This window comes from Rhamphochromis longiceps, linkage group LG22 (genome assembly GCF_057381845.1).
Source record: "Rhamphochromis longiceps isolate RC_006_pf linkage group LG22, R_longiceps_female_GT1.1, whole genome shotgun sequence".
NCBI lineage: Eukaryota > Metazoa > Chordata > Actinopteri > Cichliformes > Cichlidae > Rhamphochromis > Rhamphochromis longiceps.
In genome coordinates, this window is record NC_140577.1 from 30,108,791 (window position 1) to 30,128,821 (window position 20,031).

General features: G+C 42.7%; 1 protein-coding gene across 2 annotated transcripts; it reads left to right on the forward strand.

Annotated features, from left to right (window-relative positions):
* Positions 1-1,691: 1,691 nt before the first annotated feature.
* Positions 1,692-19,415, forward strand: khdrbs1b (KH domain containing, RNA binding, signal transduction associated 1b). 2 transcript variants are annotated; one of them, XR_014909248.1, is made up of 11 exons: positions 1,692-2,080; positions 3,921-4,042; positions 5,575-5,691; positions 6,071-6,217; positions 10,434-10,567; positions 11,438-11,678; positions 12,119-12,186; positions 12,538-12,596; positions 13,269-13,455; positions 15,623-15,690; positions 18,006-19,415. XR_014909248.1 is itself a non-coding variant. In XM_085395662.1 (9 exons), exons 1-9 carry the CDS (start codon positions 1,987-1,989, stop codon positions 13,373-13,375), a joined length of 1,089 nt encoding a protein of 362 aa, XP_085251788.1. In that variant the 5' UTR covers positions 1,692-1,986; the 3' UTR covers positions 13,376-14,629. The 2 variants fall into 2 exon arrangements, 1 of the variants encoding a protein (XP_085251788.1); XM_085395662.1 differs by lacking the exons at positions 15,623-15,690; positions 18,006-19,415 and having other exon boundaries at positions 13,269-14,629.
* Positions 19,416-20,031: the final 616 nt, after the last annotated feature.

Here is a 20,031-nt window from a genome sequence, read left to right on the forward strand (position 1 = left end):
GCTGAAGTCCAGCTTCACTGAGGCAGTAGTCTCCAAGTCCTGTTATACTGCAGTTTGTAAAAACGGCAGTGAAACCTGCCATAAGGAGCTGCTGAGAATTTCATTAGTTTGACTTTTAGTAGAGTTTCAGACTCCCATGATGCTCCAAATGCTGTTTCACATGCTCTTCTGCCCTAACAAGGATGAAACTCCAGGGGAGCGCTGAATTCTTGCCACTTTTACGAATCTGTGGGGCATGAAAAATGGTCAGATGCAAAGATCTGGAATAGTGATGGCTTATATAAGCCTAACCCCAGTGTTTACCTCCTTCCATCTGCCCCTGTTTATCCCAGACTGTGGCCCTGTATGTTAGGGGACATGGGAAGTCCACACGAGCAGAAGGCAAGAGCACAAGCTATCCGATTGGAACTCCTCCACCTGCCAAGAGAAGTAACTCTTCCTTTTATGAGCCAATTGAAATTCAGCTCACAGGCGATCCATTCTGTCAATGACATGAGGAGTCAGGACAACCTTGCAACCCCCAACACTAATAACACTGTAATGGTCAGAGATAGATCAAGCTGAGCGCTGATAGTTAGAGCAGGTCTTCAGCCTCTCATAAGTGTTGACTGCAGTCAATTTTTGCCTTCATTTGTTTTGAGCAGATGCATGCCTGGGTACACCTGCGGTCGATTGTAATAGTTTTCAGTCCGGCGGCCGACTGACAAATGATCTGCAATTTCAGCTATTCGCTCAAAGAGGATCTGCCCAGGCATAATGCATGCCACTGTATGTACTCAAATAACCAATATACAGGAAACCGCCTTCTTTTACTTTGCATGGACCAGTCAGCTGTACCCTCTGACACCATGTGCTCCACAGAATGGCACTGCAAGGTTCATTACCGCTTCCAGAATCAATCCTTGAGCTGTTTCTCCCAGACATTAGGCTCACGGCTGCTTTTCACTCACACATAAGTGTTTTTGAATCAATAGACAGCTGAGAGGAAAACGTGTAATTCGACTGAGAAAGGGTTTCTGTTGACAGACCCACTTTAAGCTGCACAGAGACCCGCTCCTTGTCGTTGTCGTCACTGCCACTAAGGGGCAGTAGAGAGCCTCAAATGAACGCGGCACATCTTCAGGGCACACCATCTTCACTGAAATTCTGTTTACTAATTAAACACTGTGGGTGTCATCATCTATTATTATCCTGCTCACACCACTTAATATACAACCGATGTTAAAAGGTCCTGTACAACAGCACATAAGAGATAGAATATTTCTATTGCTACATATGTATGACTTTAACTGCACAGACTAATTGTATTCTTCATGTGAGAAAACGATAATATCCACAAGACAGATTGAAGTATTGTGGCTTACTTCTACAGACATCACAGCAAACATATGAGGACATATTTTAAAGCATGTGGCCTCTCTTGAGCACCTCTAGTTCAGCAGGCCACCCTATTGTATCTCTAAGTTTCCCCTAATTTAAAGTATGGGGTGGAGGGTGTGGGGGAATTGAACACCTTGTGGGCAGTCTAGACGTTTTTATTATGACAGTAACTCGCTCCAGAGCGGACACACCCATATCACTATTGAAAATCTGATAGTGGGATTGTCGCTCCTGGAGGCGGCGCATCCGAACAGCACACAGTAGGCGGCGTCAGTCCGGAGAAGTACGTCCCTCTGAGCTCACTTCCGTCGGTTTGAGTTGGCTGTTCTTCCAGCGCCTCGCAGCTTTTGTTCTCCCATTTCCAACTAGCCAGCGCTGCTGAGAAGAGGGAATCAATCAGTTGGGAAGCGGCAAACAGTAACGGACCCGTCGGTCGCACAAAAACGCCACATGCAAAGCGCGGTCTGCAAAGAGGATACGCGGTTCTCCGTAGTTACATAATTGGACTACTTTTTCCTCCCCGTATACTGTTGGGTTTATTTTTCTCCACGCTTTATTTTTTGCACCGAAACTGACTGCCCCCCCTACACCTCCAAACTCAACAAAATGGAGAACGACGACAAATATCTCCCCGAGCTTCTGGCAGAGAAGGACAGCCTGGACTCGTCGTTCACGCACGCCATGAAACTTTTAAACGCGGGTAAAGTACTGTTACACTGTCTTTATTTTTGTTTTGTTGTGAATTTTTCCACCGTACGCTTTATCCTCTGGAGTTGAGGAGAGCGGCGCCATGTGTTTGCGGACGGGACGTGAACTACCCCGTTCACCGCTACGCTGAGACGAGGTCCTATTCATGGCTCAAAAACAAAGAAAAATACGTGTGGGCGTTAAAATCTGTAGTTAGTGAACGAATAGCGTCTGAAAGAGTAAACCGCTTAAGGCTATCGCTACACCACGGAGGAGCTACACTTTTCAGTTATTGCGACTAATATCCGCTTCCTCGCGTGCAGCTTTTGTCGCACCTGCTCTTTTCTGTAACTGTCGGTGCTCGCGCGAGTTTAAACTTGGGCACGCGGGCTGTTTCCGTCGTGTGCTCTCGAGTCCCTGTTGATATATGTTATTGCGCAGCAGCCTGTGAATGTGCGCTAGTGTCCAGGAGCGGGGGTCACCTCAGTACTTTAAAGCCGAGAATCGGCCTAGCAGAGGCGACAAAGAGCCTTTAACCGCGGTGCTTGCCGATGGCCACTGCTTAAGTGTCCTTGAGCAACAAAACTGCAGCCATGGCCGCCCCGGGACTGCTGCCTTGCAGCTGTGTTGAAGCGAGGACAAGTGGACACACACACCTACCTAGTAGTACTGTGTGAGTTGGTCAGCTATCCGTAATACAAAAAAGGATGTTAAAAGCTAGCTATGACTGCTTTATATAAACAAATGTGATTATATAGTTATGTCAGCCATTGGCCATGTGCTCTGTCAGTAATTGTGAACCATTTTCTAAAACTGATTTTATTTTATTTATTTGCTTAACTCAGGTAGCCCTGGTGATAATGAAGTTGACCGTTTGGTAAACGTGATTTGGCGAATCTAGGCTGCGTGTGTGAAATTTGGAAGCGTGGACTAACCAGGAAGACAAAGTGTGTCAGGGTGTGCAGTGTGGATGGGTTCCCTCGGTGAAACATCTACTCAGGCTTCTCCTGATCTGCAGCTGGTAGACTGTGGTGTAAGCTGGCATGTTTGCACATTGAAGGCTCGGGAGTTGTCACAGTCAGGAGGGCGGAGGTGGTTTGAGATGGGAGTACTGCAATGGGTGCTGGAGGGGGAAAACCAGGTGCTCTGCCACAAGGAAGAGGTTACAGAGGATGCTCGCAAATACTTCGTGTTGATTTGTTTCCAGTACAGATTAGAGTTGGACTGTTTTGATTTTTGTTAAAGAATGAACAAGGTCTGAGATGATTTGGCTGATCAGCTGTTTAGGGTGACATAATCACAGCAAAATTGTCTTTTAGAGTGAACAACAGCGAGAGAATGGGCTACGATTTGTTTGATAAATGGCTGAAACTATTCATCGGTGGTCAAGTGTTTGCCTTTTAATGGCTCGCTAAGCTGTTTCACTGCTATTCAAATGAACACAAATGTGCAGAGTGAAGCAGTCAACGCACTCAGTGGAAACTGCCGTTGTTTGGCATTCAGTTAATGTGGATTTGCTTGTGAATCAAAGACTTGCAGAGGTGTGTGTTACAACCACAGGAACGGGCTAAAAAGTCAGACGTGTTTTCCCCTCAGAGGGCCACAAATCATAGAAGTGATGCTGCGCTTTACACAGTTGGGACCAGATTTGATTTAATCCAACTCTAAACAGCTGATGAGTGTATGCACAACTGGTTTTTAAGATCAGGTTTTAACTCTATCCTGGTGGTGCTGAATCCCTAAAGTTGGTGCTTTCTGGTTCACGTAAGCGCACATAAGTGCTTCTCATCATTGTGTTGTATGTTGCCACTCTGACTGTTTGGTTGCCTGAAATGATCCCTCTCATCTTCCAGAAATTGACAGAATCCAGAAAGGTGAGACTAAAAAGGAAACTGAGACATACCTGGACCTTTTCACGACGAAGAACATCAAACTCAAGGAGCGAGTGCTCATACCTGTCAAACAGTACCCGAAGGTGAGCTTTCTTTGTCTCCCCTCTTTTCTCCTCCTCCTCCTGTCGTCTCCCGCTTCCCAGCGAAACCCCTCTTGATTTAATTTATCCTGCAGCTGTGTTTCAATTACACAAAGCCACGGGGTTACTTGGGAGTCTCAAATTACTCCTCTCAACCCTGATCTTTAAGCTCCAGAGTATAATTACAGCCGATACTGGCATGTTTTTAAAATCTCACTAAAAGGGATCAAAATGTTAAAATGAGTATAGCTGGGATGGCTCTATATTTCAGTGTAATTCATACTGGTGCTCAGATCTTTTCCTGTTTCCATCCCGAGCCTTACTTAGGTTTATCATTTAACCTCAGGTGCATTCAGCCATATCGGTTCAATCCATATCTGGCTCAGACGTAAGGCTGCATTGATTTTAGGATGACTGTTTGTGATAAAGGCTGTAATCTGTCCTGTAAAACTCAGAGAGCATGCTGCAGCTGCACAATGCATCATTTGCATGCTGCTAAAAAAAATAAAATAAATAAAAATAAAAAGATTAAGTTGCCAGAGTCAGTGTGGTGTCTCTTTTATGGCCCATTGTGTAACTTCTGGTGTTCAGTGCTCTTTTTGAATAGAGCAAACTGCTTTATAAAGAATGAGATCTGTAGGTGCTGCTTCGTTTTCAGCGTCGGATCGATGAGCTGTAGGAGCATCTCCTGTTCTGTGAGGGTCTGATGACTGTCTGATCTCTCAGAATGGGGATAGACCAAATTGGATGGACTCTTGTCTGCTCCACTCCAGTGAAGCAGTCAAGAGGCAGGTGAAGTGAGATAATATTATTCAACGCATTATGTTCCTGCAAGTGCAGCGAAAGCTTCCAAACTTTTAAGCCGAGCCAGCAAGCGACAGAAGCTGTCAGAGAGGGAGAGAGAGCCCAGTTTTGTTTTGTTTTTTGTTTTTTTTGGACCAGTCGAGTTGTGATTGAGTTTAAAATAATTGCAAACATGCATTTCAGACATTGGCATTGCAGGTGTGTAATGCATCCAGTCTGCTGACCCTTTAGGGTTTTGAGGTGGGATAGGACTGATGTATTCCAAATGCAGGACAGGTGCATCCCTAACACCGGCCTTGGGTTTTAGTTGTTCCGTCACACTGCTGTGTCGGGCACGACACAGCTAATGAGCGATTCCGATTATTGGAGCTGCTTTTACTACTTCAGGTTGAAGTGAGGTTCCTTTGGGGCGGCTTTTTGTTAAACGTTTCTGGCAATGACAGCTAATTGCGGGACGCATCATACACACGGTAATTACTTTGTTGAAAGATCGAGGAGGTAAAGTTCTGGCTCACTGCATGGATGATTGCAGTGAATAGCAAACGGCAGTATTACAGCCCTCGGGGGCTCATATCGACTTTGTCTGTTAAATCTACTACTTAAGGCTGCAGTATGTGCAACAAGAGCCCTGACAGACAGACGGTGATTGCCTCTCCCTCACTCTCCTGGTATTAAACTCGCCTCTGCCGTGATTGTCAGGCTAATTTTGTTCTGCTTTGTTTTGCTGTTAGTTCAATTTTGTGGGGAAGATTTTGGGACCTCAGGGCAACACAATCAAACGTCTGCAGGAGGAGACTGGAGCCAAGATCTCTGTGCTGGGCAAAGGATCCATGAGAGACAAAGCCAAGGTACACACACGCTTACACACATCTGGTCTTATGCACCTGTGGGAAGGTTACCTGAAGCAATAACACATCTGGCCTTTGCTTGAGCGGGATGACAGTTAGTGAGCCCAGATGGAGTCAAGTTGCTGGATGGCTCAGCTGAACATTAACACTCAGCCAAGGGCATTCAAACACTGCACATCTGCTCCAGAGTCTTCAGGATAGCCCACTAAACCTGTTATCTACCAGTTTGATGTAATTATCAAGCTATACAAAGGAAGGGAATACTGCATGTAACCCCTGTTGCTCTCCGAGGTGGAATAAATGTGATTTTTCTCCTTGCATTATTCATTAAATGTTTGAGCTGGCTTCTTCTCACTCTCTGTGATGGTTTTTCTTTCAGGAGGAGGGGCTGAGGAAAAGCGGTGAGCCCAAGTATGCCCACCTCTCCATGGAGCTGCACGTGTTCATCGAGGTTTTTGCGCCTGTGCCCGAGGCTTACCTGCGCATGGCCCACGCCATGGAGGAGGTCAAGAAGTTCCTGTTTCCGGTGAGTTTGCCAGTTCTGCTTTTGGCCATCTGTGAACTTGCCTGTGTGGAGTTTAGTAGAGCGTTTTGTGCCGTTTATTAACTGCAAAACTAAGCCTGTAAAAGGTCAGCAATGTGGAAAACACTCAGCACCTTAACAGGGGGAAGTGATGTCAGGAGATTTCTCAATTTTAATACAGAGTCAGAGTGAGAATAGTTGAGGTTAAACATGACTTTGCCATGAGAATAGAGGCATTTTCGTTGTAGCTTAAAAGAAGATGCTTCGTTTTGTTTTGTTTTTTTTTAAATTATGGATTTGCTTTCCAAAGATCACCTCACACAAACACTGTTTTGAATCCAGGATTTGCTTCTTCTCTCCTGTATAAGTGTATTTTTATATTTGTTTAATTGAAACAGCGCTTCCTTTTCTCAGTGATATCTGAGGCCTTGTACAGGCTGAGCTCTGGCTGCAGTAAACGATTATTTTCATTGATCTGGGTGCCCATTCTTTTCTTAAACATAATCTAATAAATGCTATTGAAGATGATAACGGTGCCGTTTTGCTGTCTTAAATCCCAGGTAGATCTTTGAAAAGGGTTTTGTCTCATTCCCTAACATGACTGTCTTCACCGCCATACAAGAGAGGGAAATATAAATAGTCAACCCAGTTAAGCTGGAATTGGGGAATTAATTGGTATTACTTCTTGAACAACAGGAGATTAATTGAATCACAAAGTAGTTGCCTCTTAATTTTCAACTAAGTAATTGGCTAATCGTCTCAGCTCTGATTTGAGCTGCATGCACGCAGTCAGCAAGTTTTTCTTCAGGCCCATTTGCACACAGATGTAGGAGATGTCAGTTTCGTAATATGACTTTATTTTCCGCTTGGTTTTGATTCAAGATTGGTTTTTAAGCTCGTTATTGATTGAACTTTGAGCAAATCCTCACAAATGCCTTTAAATCTGAAAATCACACTCACCCATACCCACTTTAATGCAACTTCATGATTTCTTTAATTGCAGAGGTTAGAAGTTGTTTTGGATTGTAAATGCAGTTTCCCCATCGCCAAGCTGGGAAAAGTTTGTGAAGCTACACCGAAAGTGTTCTCGTGGTAATCGAGTGAAATTACGTTTCAGAAAGGTGGAGAGAGCCGCAGCGTGCTGGTTAGACAAAGCTTTGGGAGGAGGGCCTGCTAGGACAGCCGGAGGAGATTGAGTGGGTATTTACCTGGAGCAAACACATTCTGCGGCACAGTCCAGGCACGTAAAGCAATCAGCTTAAGAGGAGGAATTGGGCCACTTTCACTGTGTCAGCAGGGTTGCCCCCTTCATGTGGCTTGCCTACTTTTCTGCTTTCACCTGAGTCTCATTCTTCAGAGAGGAGAATCGGCCTGGAGTTGTAGAGCTTCGAGGCGGATATGTGGCCGTATTCACTGTACGCAGCCCACGTCTGCTTTGTTGGTTTTATGCTGAGAGATTCTTGAGTGCCGGCCAGCTCGGTGTGCTGTCGGGCCCAGCTGAAGCCCACAGTCCTCTCACAATGGCTCTCACCAAAGCAGGCCAATAGGCCCAGGGGTTTGTGAGCTGCCTTACATTTTTTTAATTAGTGTGCAGGGCACTATAGAAAGAATAATTTGGAGGCTAGATGAATGGGCTGATGAACCAGCTGCGGTGTTGGTGTTGCTGCGTTATGTAAAAATCAGCCGCTTACAGAAGCTGTCGTTACAGTTTAAGACCATAATCTGTCAGGCGTGACGGCCTTCATTTAGAGCAAGGCTGTGTTTTAATAAATGACTCAGATGGAGAATGGGTGGATGTAATTTGTTGCTGAAACTTTTATGTATTGCCTGTACTTCTGCTTAGGTATTCCACAGGGATGTTCCTGGTGACTAATTTACTTTTTTTTTTTTTTTTTTTTTTTTGGGAGGGGGGCTCAGATTGATGGAATGGCCTCAAAGTAGGAAAACTGAGCATGGAGGTGGCTGAATGCATGTTGATTGTTGATTTACAAGCCATTTGAAATTAGAGCAGGGCGATATGACCAAAAATATTTATTACGATATACATTTGAAAATTTGCCATAACGATATAACTGACGATATAATTGACACTAGACAAAATACTTTACAACTCCACAACTTGATTAGTGCAAAAAGAAAAAACATCAATATATTTTCACATAAACAAGCAGCTGTTTTTTATGTGCATGAAAGTTATATAAAAATTTAACAGTGCAAATGCAAATTCCTTACTGACAGTTTAACCAAAAGCCATTTCCAGTGGAAACTGGCCGACATATCCTCAGCATAACCATGTATAATATCCACAAAACTTAAAAAGAGGTTATACACACACAATACGGTAATATTATGTTGAAGCACAGTACGTATCACTCCGCGAGGCTCCTGCCTACGACAGCTGTAATGCTCCGACAATCCATCAAGCGGTGCGGCTTCGTAGCTTAGCAAAGTCGTACTAAAACATTTGACAGATTTTCGAGCGCCGTGTACGACATAAAATCGTTTCGAGGTCAGTAAACACAACCAGAATTCATTCATAAGGCACATGGGATTATAAGGGGCACTGTCGATTTTCAGAAAAATCAAAGGATTGATTTTAAGTGTGCCGTATTTTCCAAAAAACACGGTAATAACGACGGCCCGCTAGCATGCTCTACCAAAAATAGTGCTTTGTTGTGTATCTGACGGACGAAAGCTAAACCAGTTCCACACCACTGAAGTTGCAGCATTTTTACAAACCAATTCTGGTTCATCCGTTTCATTCAACGATCTGCTTTCGCCCTTCTCATTCTCCGCCATGTGCGTATGAAAACAAAGGCACTGCGCATGCACGTTTTGCCCATATTCTATTGCGATATTTCATTTTCTTATCGTTGCCTGACATTATACGTGAACGGTATGATATGGCCCAGCCCTATTTGAAATGTCATTCTCCTATAATTATTTTAAATTGGTGCAGGTGTAGTCATATGTAGATGTGTCAAACAGCAGCTCCACTGTCCGTGCAGGTTCGAAGCCGCATGCATGTAAAGAACACAGTTAACACATTGCTGCATTGGAGTGGCTGTGTGCCAGTTTACTCTGACATGCAACTGTTTGTGTTTTAGATCACAGCAGTTTTGGTGTCATACTGGTCCACAAGGCTGTCAGCTGTCTTACTTCTCACCTTGTATGTTTGTAACTTCCTGTCAGAGCGAGAGAGGAGGTTGCTGCTGCAGCCCAGGCTAGTGGCGGGAGGGCTGAATATCGGCCATCTTAGACTTGAGTTATTTTATTTAAAAAAATTAGTTTATTTGACTAAGACAGTGAGTCTCTCACAGCCCTGTGATTTCAGCAGGGTTTGTCTTCTTTTTTCTTCCTCATCCTGTTTATTTGTGTATATCTGCACATCGACCAACGTGAATGCAGAAGGATTTCTCTCTCTTCTATTGATCGTAACGTCTACAGATCCTTGATTAAACTCAACACCTTGTTGGGTAAAGACTTTGCATCCTCTGCAGCATCAGCTGGACTGCTCCTCCCTTCAGATGAATTTCTAATCAGTCAAATGCTCTGCCTGCTTTTGCTGCAGATAAGTTGAAAGCTGATGTCTGCATCTCATATTCCAGTAGCTTTTTTTTTTTTTTTTTTTGGACATCATTAGAGCTCTGTCACTATTCCAGTCTGGGGAGTGATATGAAAAAGAATTGATTGGGTCACAGTGCAGCTCTTGTGATTGCTCCCAGAAGAAAGGCGGAGGATTGGGCTGCAGGATTTGTGCTGCTGAGACAGGCAGCTTGGCTAATCCACCCCAAGTTATTGTTTTTGCAGATAAAATAAGGTAACTGCTCATGCAGTCACACCAGACTTGTCAAGGAGTGTGCAGAGAAGTGATTTACATTTTGTGCATGATGGAGAGACACAGGAAGGCACGGAGTGTGGATGGATGCTTTCCAACCTCCAGCCTCCCACATCCACATCCCCCCCTCCTCTCTTTAACACTCTGAGTCACTGGCACTGAGACTTTTTCTTCCAGTCGCTCTGTTAGCCGTTGGGAGGGGTGGCGTGTTTTGAGCAGCTCGGAAATGATTTCACTCTTTTATTCATCACTCCTCTTTCCACGCTGTCTCCTTTCCTTTCTATTTTTTGTGTTTGCACAGTCACTTTTCCATTTCTTTTCTTTCTTTTTTTTTTTTTGTCTTAGTATTATCGTCCTCACTGTGTGTGTTTGTGTGTATAGGATATGATGGATGATATCTGCCAGGAGCAGTTCATGGAGATGAGCTACCTGAACGGAGGCCAGGATCACGGAGCCCGAGGCCGAGGTGGCCTGCCAGTCAGGGGCCGCGGTGTCCCCCCTGCAGGAGCACACAGGTGAGGAAGTGCACACAAACACACACAATTTCTCATGACAGCTGCTGCATCACTGAATATGTATGTATGTATGTATGCACATACATACATTTTTATTGTTGTTGTTTCCCTCTCAATGATTTGGAATGCTTGGGGACCTCTCAGGCCCAGCAGGCTGCCCGGCTCTATATGCCGTCAAAAGCCTAAGTTTGATACGACATCTTAATGGTTAATATTAAGCTACAACCACCTACCAGTTAGCTGAGCTTAGTATTTAAAAAAGAAACATATAATCAGCTATACTTACCCTGCCAGGAGTTTAAAGATCACAAATAAATAAAATTTTTAAACAAACTCATTTTCTTGGCTGGTATCAGTTTTTTACATTTTTGCCAAGTTTCTCTGTCAGCCTTAAAAATCCTGTACCAGTTGGGCTCTAGAGTTGGGTTGCTTTTTGCCCCTGCTGCTGTCTTTATGCAAACCTACCTGTCTGTTTTTTTTTTTTTAAATATTTATTTATTTTTAAATATGAAGGCAATGTGAGCAGGAAGCACAAATGTTGAGGGATTGGCTGCGTTTGTTCAGTAAGGAGTTACTTGTAAAGAAAACTATTTGCACTACAAAAACTAACGTGTATACTTTTATTTTGTTTAAAAAAAAAAAAACTATAGCAGAAGTGCAGCCACGTGTCTGGTCAGATAGAAAAGTACCATTTTGTTATGTTATAAGGCTTCAGATAAGAGTTCTCACCTTTGCAGTTTTGTCTTATTATACAATATTTTAAATAAAAGTAACATCCACAAATATTTCCAAAGATGTAGTTCAGCTCGTTTGAGTTTGAGACTCCTGCTGTAGATCATCACGACAATAACCCAGAGTTCTTGGTTCCAGGGGCAGGGGAATGCCGCCTCGTGGTGCTGCCGCCAGGGGAGGTGTGACTCGAGGTGGCCCAGCCAGAGGTGGCGCAGTGAGGGGTGCCCCAGCAGGCAGAGGAGGACCTCCCGCAGCACCTGCCAGGGGAGCTGTGGCACCCCGTGCCAGACTCATAGCTGGAGGACCTCCCCAGAGGATGCCACCACCGCCTCCACACCAGCACAACCCCGGTGCAGCTGCAGAAGGCTATGACGAATATGTAAGTACCACTGCCAGTGGAAATGAATTTATCCTTTCACATTTATTTTGTAGGTTTATTATTATCACACACAAACGTCACTTCTAGTGTTGTATTTGATGAGCTAGATATAAGAAATGTGCAGAGACGCCTCAGTTGTCTGTGTAGACGTTATGTTTTCAGGTTTGACGTTGCTAAATCTGACCTCTCCACTGCTCGTCTCATCTCAATAAGATCTTTCTTGACGTTCTGTTAGCTTTGAATTGCTTGTCCGTCGTCATAGGAATAAGTCATTTCAGATGCTCGAGACATAAGGGGAGCGTGTCTGCTTTTGTACAAGTGGAGTTCTTTGGGGACATCTTGACATTCATGAACAAGACTCTCCTTAAATCTCACCCTGTTTTTTCTTCTTTTTTTTTTCCCTTCTCTCTCTTTCCCTCTCTGTTTCCTTCCCTCTCCAGGGCTACGATGAGAGCTACACAGACACGGCCTACGAGTCTTACGACAGCTATTACAGTCAGCCGCAGGCGTGAGTGAATCAGACGTCTCTTTGGTTTTCACCTGCTTCTCACAGAATGCACACACATCGCCTAGTTGCTAGTTTCACTTGAAATGGGATTTGAGAGCAGCAGTAATACTTTTTAGCCACTCTGCACAAATTCAGCGTTGATAGTACTTTGTGTTTCATGCTGTGGATGCCAGTGTTATTTAGAAGGACCAGCCGGGACTCAGATGTTCCATAGTAGAGAGCCAAGCTTTGATCTTATTCGTAGAAGCCAATTAGCGTCCCCCTAGACATTACAGTCAGCTGCTTGATGTTTTTCAAAGATTAAAAGTGATTTTTCTTTTTATTCTTTTTTTCCCTGTTTATGACCAACAGAGAGCCAGAATATTATGACTATGGACATGGGGAGACCACAGAGTCGTACGAGTCCTATGGTAAAGAACAATTTTTTTTTATTACAATAAACGACAAACATCCTTATTGAATTGATTGAATTGATCCTCTGTATATTTGTTATTGCGTGTTGGTGTCTGAAATATGCATGCACGTCAGCCCATAATGTCTCTGATTGTCTTTAAAAACAGTAAAAATAAATAAATAAATCATCAGCCAGATTAAATTTTCCAAAATGTGCATTGTGTCAGCTAATATTGACTTTGATTGATATCACTGTCAGCTAATAGAATGGCACTGATACTCAGATCTGTCAGCATCAGTGCCATTGTGTCACATTATTTTCTGCTGCCTAAATGTTAAACATGTTGTAATGAAGGCTGAAAAAGACAAAGCTATAAGGAAAACATTGGCATTGCCAGATGGTTATTTTAAAGATCTGAAATTGGACAAAATTGAACTGACGGCTTTATTTCACAGTTAAATATTCTTTAATGCTAAAGTCACACTGTAGAGTTTTTGACTTCTTGTTGATGTGTTGTGACGTGTTGTAGGTGCCGTGCACGGTCAGATGTAGGATTTAGTGCTTTTCCAACATGTCCGATAAACTGAACGGTGCCACAGGGCAGCTCTAATGTGCGCTCAGTCAAAGGCTCTTTGTTAGAAATGTTGAATTATTGATGTGTCTATTTTTTTTTCCGCTTCCACTCCAGGCCAGGATGACTGGAACGGCACCCAGCGGACAACTCCAGGGAAGGCCCCTCCCCCCTCTCGAGGCGGCAAGACGACTTACCGGGAGCACCCATATCGACAGTACTGAAGCGGACTCGCCACCCTTAGTGTCGCCCTGACAAGCGCCTGTCTACCACGGCAGCTCTCGCTTTAAGAAGCCCAACAAAAGTAATTGTCTGTTTTGTCTTTGGTTTGGTCTTTTCCTACGCCGGACTTTATACAAGAGAGCAAATTGGGAACTGAAAATCGGAACTGGTTTTTGAGATTTGACCGCGAACTCCCTCCCCCACCCCTTCTTTGTCGCACCAACCAACCATCCAACCAACCAAAGCGGCTTTTAGATGGGTCAGAGATGAGAAGTTGGCGTTCTATATAGTTTTTCTTTTTCTTTGAGTTTTTTTACGTTTTGCTGTCATTTTTTCCTCTGACCCTTTTTACCCTCCTCTGGCTTTTTTGCATTGTTGATCGTTAATTTTTAATTATTTTTATTTTATTTTTTTAACTGTGTGGGAGTAGTCGTTTCTAGTTGAATTAGTGGCTCATTATCCACTTGTCTAAGGAATCCATTTTAATTGTTTTTATATACATATATATATATAAAGAATCTGTTGAGGGTCAGTTGCAGATTCCCATTTAGGCTACATTTCAAAATTCTGTTAATATAGCCAAATAAAAGACCTTTTAAACGTTCAGTTATGTAATATAGAAACAAACAAAAACCCAAATCCTTAAATGAAGCAAAGGCTAACTCAAGTACAATTCATTCTTGATTATGGTTTGTTGTTTAAATAGTTCTAAAACGTTGTCCATTTAGACTTAGGCAGCAATATTTGTCATTGTACTTAGAGTTTTGAAATATAGCCCTAATAGACACTGTTGAGATGGACTGTCCTCATATCCTCAATTTGTTTGTCATGTTTAAAAAGACAAAAATTAATAATTTTAAGACTGAAGACAAAATGTTTGTTTAATGAGAACACGGACGAGACCTGGTCTCACCTGTTGTGCTAAAAGAAAAAAGAAACACACGGTTCAGGTCTTGATTTTGTGATCTGACTCTACATAAACTGCATGCACAAAGTACACAAAGAAGGATTGGGACAAAAATCTCCACATGGGTCTTCTCTTTCTATAGAGAAGGGATCCTGCAGCTCAATCCGAACTCTTGTACATATTTTAAAACATCCTAACTGTACTTATTCTGCCACTAGTATCTGTACCCTCTCCATAAAATGCATTATGCTACATGTGTAAGCTTGCCTAAATAGGTTACTAAATCTGTCCAAAAGATGTTTTGCAGCAGTTTGTCAATAAAGCTTAGTTTGTTTTTTATGAAACTTAACTTGCTTTATTTGTTTCCTGTCCTAGTAAAATTCTGAAATGGCCTTTTTTAAACCAGCAGTCAGATGTAGGTGTTTTCCTTTGTTTCTCATTCAAAAGCGCTTTTTAAATCTAAATGAATGTATTGACGTCTGAAGACTTTAACCCTACTAAATGATGTCTTGATTGATTATCAAAAGAGCACAACTTATTCTTTCTCTCTCTTTCTATACTTTTTAAAAAGGACCCAGAGGTAAGACCTCTAAAATAACCTGGATAGCTTCCTAATGTGTATAGAGTTCTAAAGCATTGAATGCCTGGGTACGTATAAGACTTTTTCAATCCTCCTACCTGTGGTCGTAATCCTTAATGAGAATTGCTTTTATAGCATCTGAAAATTAACTGAGTTCAAACCACCATTCAGGTCTAGGCTTCATTGTCATGAATGACAGCTGGCGCGATGGCTACTTTAGTACAGAGTGTAATGGCAGTGCAATGGAGAGGATGGTTATAACCTAGAGAACTCCACTGTAAAGGTAACCTAACCCTAAATGTTTAATTTCTTAGTGTGTTTATCCTTTGACATAAACTTTCTGGTAAATGCGTACAATTTCTTAAAATATCATTACAGTCATGGCATCAAAAAAGAATCGACTCAAAAGTAAGAAAAACGTAACTTCCAATATCATACAGTAGTGGATTTCATGTACCAAAATAACTGTGCTGTGTACTAACAAAATATAATAGGATAGTGTTAATGCAACTCTTGCTAAAAGGAACAAAGCCAAATCTGTCATCATCTTCTGTACAGTTGAGCTGCTGTTACTTTTTTTATTTGCTGTGTAAAAGTTGCTTACTGTAATATTTCAAAAGGTTGTGCCTGTACAGAGTTATCTGAAAAAGAAAGCTTGAGTTGCATGAGCATATCTTCTCCTGTAGATGTTGCATGATCTGTCTCGAGTTTCTCCCAGTGTTTTTAGACAAGGTATTGATTTGGGGTTTGTCCTTCCTTCAGGCACAGCTATCGGTCACTGAGTGCCCGGAGACTGACGGTCGGCTGGACAGAGACCATGCAAACGTCAGGTTGGTTCGCTGCTACGCCTCACCCATTTAAGAGCTGCGCTGCTGCAGGCATCATCTAGAGCCCTGTTTTTTCTCTCTTGTATACCTCAGACAGCCGTTGATGCTCTTACATCACAGCAGGAATGTGCGTCTTTGCAGATGCTGTGTTTGGAGACTGACTGATATTATTGGCTAAATGCAGACATTTACTAATATTTATGGTGTTTGGAACAACAAAATTTAAAAAGCCAGCAAACGGCTGATCTGAACAGAGCCAGATTAAAACAAATGACTACACACAAGTCTGCTGGTTTCAAATGTCTGACAGGAGGAGAGGAAAAAAATGCTGTGTTTGAATATCAGATTTTTATAGGTAGTTAACAAAAATCATTGGCTAGATACACCTTAGTTAAAGGTTATTTTGCTGTTGACAAAGACTAAAGCTAATTATTTATTCATTTGTTATTCATTGTTAACGAAGCCAACATCGTTATTTGGAGAGGTAACTGTTAAATGGTAACTGATACCCATAAAAGGTAAACTGCTGATTAAACACTTGTGCATTTTTGACATGTTTAAATGACTGTTACAGAGTTAGAATTCATCCTCATAGGTTTAAAAAGCCTCTAAGTTTGTCTTGTGGTGGTTCCCATTTAAATCTTTGCAGGTTACTACAACTCTATGTATACACACATTTCTAAAAAGGTGCACAAGTAAAGGGTTGGTTTTCTGAAGGATTTTATGAAGTACTGATGGCAAAGATTTAATGCAAAGGATTCAATTTTCAATTTGATTTTATTTATACGGCACCAAATCACAACAACAGTTGCTTTATACTGTAAGACCCTGCAATAAATACATACAGAGAGCAACCCAGCAATCATATGACCCCCTATGAGCAAGCACTTTGGAGACAGTGGGAAGGAAAAACTTCCTTTTCCACTTTAGGAAAAGTCATAGTTTGAGTTAAAATAGGCTCATTAACAGTATCACTTCTGTGCGTATCTCTCAGATTCATGTGATTTGACAACTATTGAAACCTTTGTTACAAAATAACTAAGTTTGCTAATTGGTAACATATTTTACCCTTAGTAAGAATAAATCCGCAGTCGTGTGTATCACTTGTGTCGGTTGTCATTAATAGTTATTGATGACGGATATAAATGTTATTCTGAAAGGACTCTTCTTATAATATTTATATCAGCGTAAGTGTAAGACTAGCCTGAGAGTGTCTACACAGTTTGTAGGTAATGTTCTTAAACATTCAAAGGCACTGGTACGGCCATTTAACTCCCCACCCCCCCGCACTGCTGCAAACGCCTCTGGCTCCGTTCAGCCGGTGTAACATTATGCAGCAGCAGCACGTTCATGATATTCACAGCATTTCAAAGGTTGGTTGATTCTGATGATTGCCCGGGCTCCCGTAAGTCGCCTCTGCTTCTCACAATGCCTGTGAATTGGTGTGTGGCCGCGGCTAGCCTTCAGCAAGTCTGAGCGAGCGAGGAGAGCTCGATGCCCGTGTCGGGGTGGTCTCAGGAAAAGTGACTAATGAGGATCTGTAGCCTCACTCACTCTGACTGAAGGAAAAGAGCAGCATGAGGACTCTGGCCATTCCTGAAATGGAACGAGAGGGGTTGGGCGGGGGGTGTTTTTCTTATGATGTCCTGTCTGCACCTTGAAGGCAGGAAAAGTTGAATGATGGCTGGAAAAGTATTGCTCGGTGTTCAGGCTTTTAGAAGCTGGCAGAGAAAGTGGATAACAAAGCATTTAAGGCCACTTTAAAGGAGGTGTTTTGACAGAAAGGTCACCCACTTGTTAGAAGAATGTGCTCAATATGACTATTTTTAGGAAGAAAATCCTTTCTTTAAAAAAAATTATATATATATCAAAATCCTCTCGTTCCAGCGGCTTCAAGTTCAGGCGTCTCAGAATTGTTGGATTCCGCTTCGTGTTTCTTTCAAATTGCTGGAAAATACTCTGAATCAGAGCGCTGCGAACACATTAGCTGTTGATTGAAATGGTAATGCGCTAATCCAAAATCGGCAGTCTTGCCAATAATTATGTTTCACTTAAAATGTTGCTTAGTTACAGCAGAAGAGCTGTGCTGCTTGGCAGGAAAATGACCTTTTAATTATTGCAGCCAATGCTTAAAAATTGAATTAGAAAAGTGGCCTCGTATTTTTTTTCCCCCTTTTTCATTCTAAATTGCCGCAGAGCAGGAAACAAGGGACGACTTAGGGACATTAAGAATCAGCATTGTGTATTTACATGTCCTCTCATGCCAACATCTTTTTTTTTTTTTTCCTTTTTTTTTTTTTTTTTTGTCTCCTCTGCAGTTGAAGCCGTGCACGGGAGCAGCTCAGCATGGTGTCGTGATCAGACGGAGCTGAAAAGGAATGGCCTCGAGGCCCAGTTCTGTTCCTGGCAGGGGTTGTGGGAGGTGATGGGGGTGGGTGGGGGAAGGGAAGAGGAGCAAATGGGTGGTGAGAGGTGGCCGGCTGCCATGTCATCCAAAGGAGCCAGCTGATTTAGAGGTTGGGGGGAGATGAGGAAAAAGAGAAAGGAGCCGGTTGAGACTGCAGCTGGTCAGTGAGCAGACTGAGAATCCAGAGACTCCCATTTCACGTGGACTCTTTCCTCCTATTTATATATTTCTCGTCACTATCGAATTAGAGCACATTATTCTCGTGTTAATTATTTTCAAGTCTGGAAGACGCCCACTCGAAGCCTGCGCTGATTGTGCACACTTTTGCGCGTGGCTTCCGCAGACCACCCCGTGGTCCGAGCAATGTAATTGTCACAGCCTAATTTACCATAAAATGAGCGCTCCTGTTATAGCAGGCTGTGAAATCATTTTTAATTTCCTTTAACTGTTGAGTTTGACATAAAAGGAAACTCTTACTTTCCACCAAGGCGAGCTGTATCCGTTTCACCAGCCAGCAGTTTTGTATCCCGGCACTGAATTAGAATCCAGGCTCAAGAGTTAGAAATGATCGGTGTCTCGCTGAGGACGAGTTCGCGAAACGCACTCTTGCCACCTCTCGCACGAGCCCCATGCGACGCCGCGGATAATGAATGCTAATGCTAAGCACATGCAAATGCTTCCTATTTGCATGTGCTTGCATGTACCCTCGCCGCGTATGTGAAAGGCTTTCATAAGCAGCGCTGGCCTGTTCTTTGCAGTTCAGCATCCAAGAATTAGAATTCGACGAGATGGAGTCGCATGTGAGAAAGGGACAGAGGGTGAAGGCAGACATTACTAACATCCCTGCCATCCATCTATCCATTATGCTTGTGTTGATTTGATTCCCCTCTCTGCCATTTTCTGCCATTATCACTGATGATATTACAGCTGCCTGTGGTGCTGAGTTACATTTAGAGGTCAAAACTGTACTTTCCTGTATTAAAAACAAATTTGTGTCCCGATCCGCTGGTCAGAGGCAGCATTAGCCAAGTCAGAGGCTCCATTTCGTTTATTGAAAAAGCCAGCAGCTCTGAGGATAGAACATTAGATATTAGGATAGAAACCATCATTTGAGATGAAATGTCAACGGGCCATAGCCAAAACAGACCATTTTTCAGTCTTTATGTGCCATTATGTCTAAAATAATGATTTCTGCGTCTCCTGTAATCTAATGAAAGATGAGTGATGGTGTGGAAGCCGCTTCCTTTGTTTGGATCGATGGAACTGTCAAAAGTGTGAGGTTTGGAAGTAAATACTACTGTGCATTGATCAATAAAGGTTGACTTGAATATAAAAGAGCTGTGTATCGGTCATCTGCATAGGTGTAGCTTCTGGGAGGGAGGGGTGGGCACAGACATCACATCCCGCTAGTAGGGGGAGCCCCCCCCCCCCCCCCCTCCAACAAACTAGTCTATTCCCAATCTGGTGATGTCACAATATCAGGTTATAATTACCATAAATGTTTTCAGTCAAAATTGTTCTTCTAGTGTTTCATAGAAGTTTTTCACCTCAACTGGTTGGGTGCAGTGTGGTTACGACAACAGACTATACGAAGAGTGGAAGTCTCTGTGATGCTGTCTCCTGCTGGGTTTGAAGTCTGCATTTTGAAGCATCAACTTTGGTGACTTTTGGAGTCAGACGGCATCAGATTTGGATGAGAGGTAGAACAACAGTTAACTGAAGCTAGCAAGCTTGGTTAGCAACCTGCTACCATAAACTGTACAATGCTACAGATTTATACATCCTAACTTCTGGATGCAGCAGGCCAATAACATGAGCATACAATTTTCACTAAAACCCAAACTTTTGTTTTAAATAATGACATTAAGATGGTCAGAAAAAGGCCAACAGCTACTTAAATCATTCACATTACACGAGGTCAGACCTAGCAAACGCCA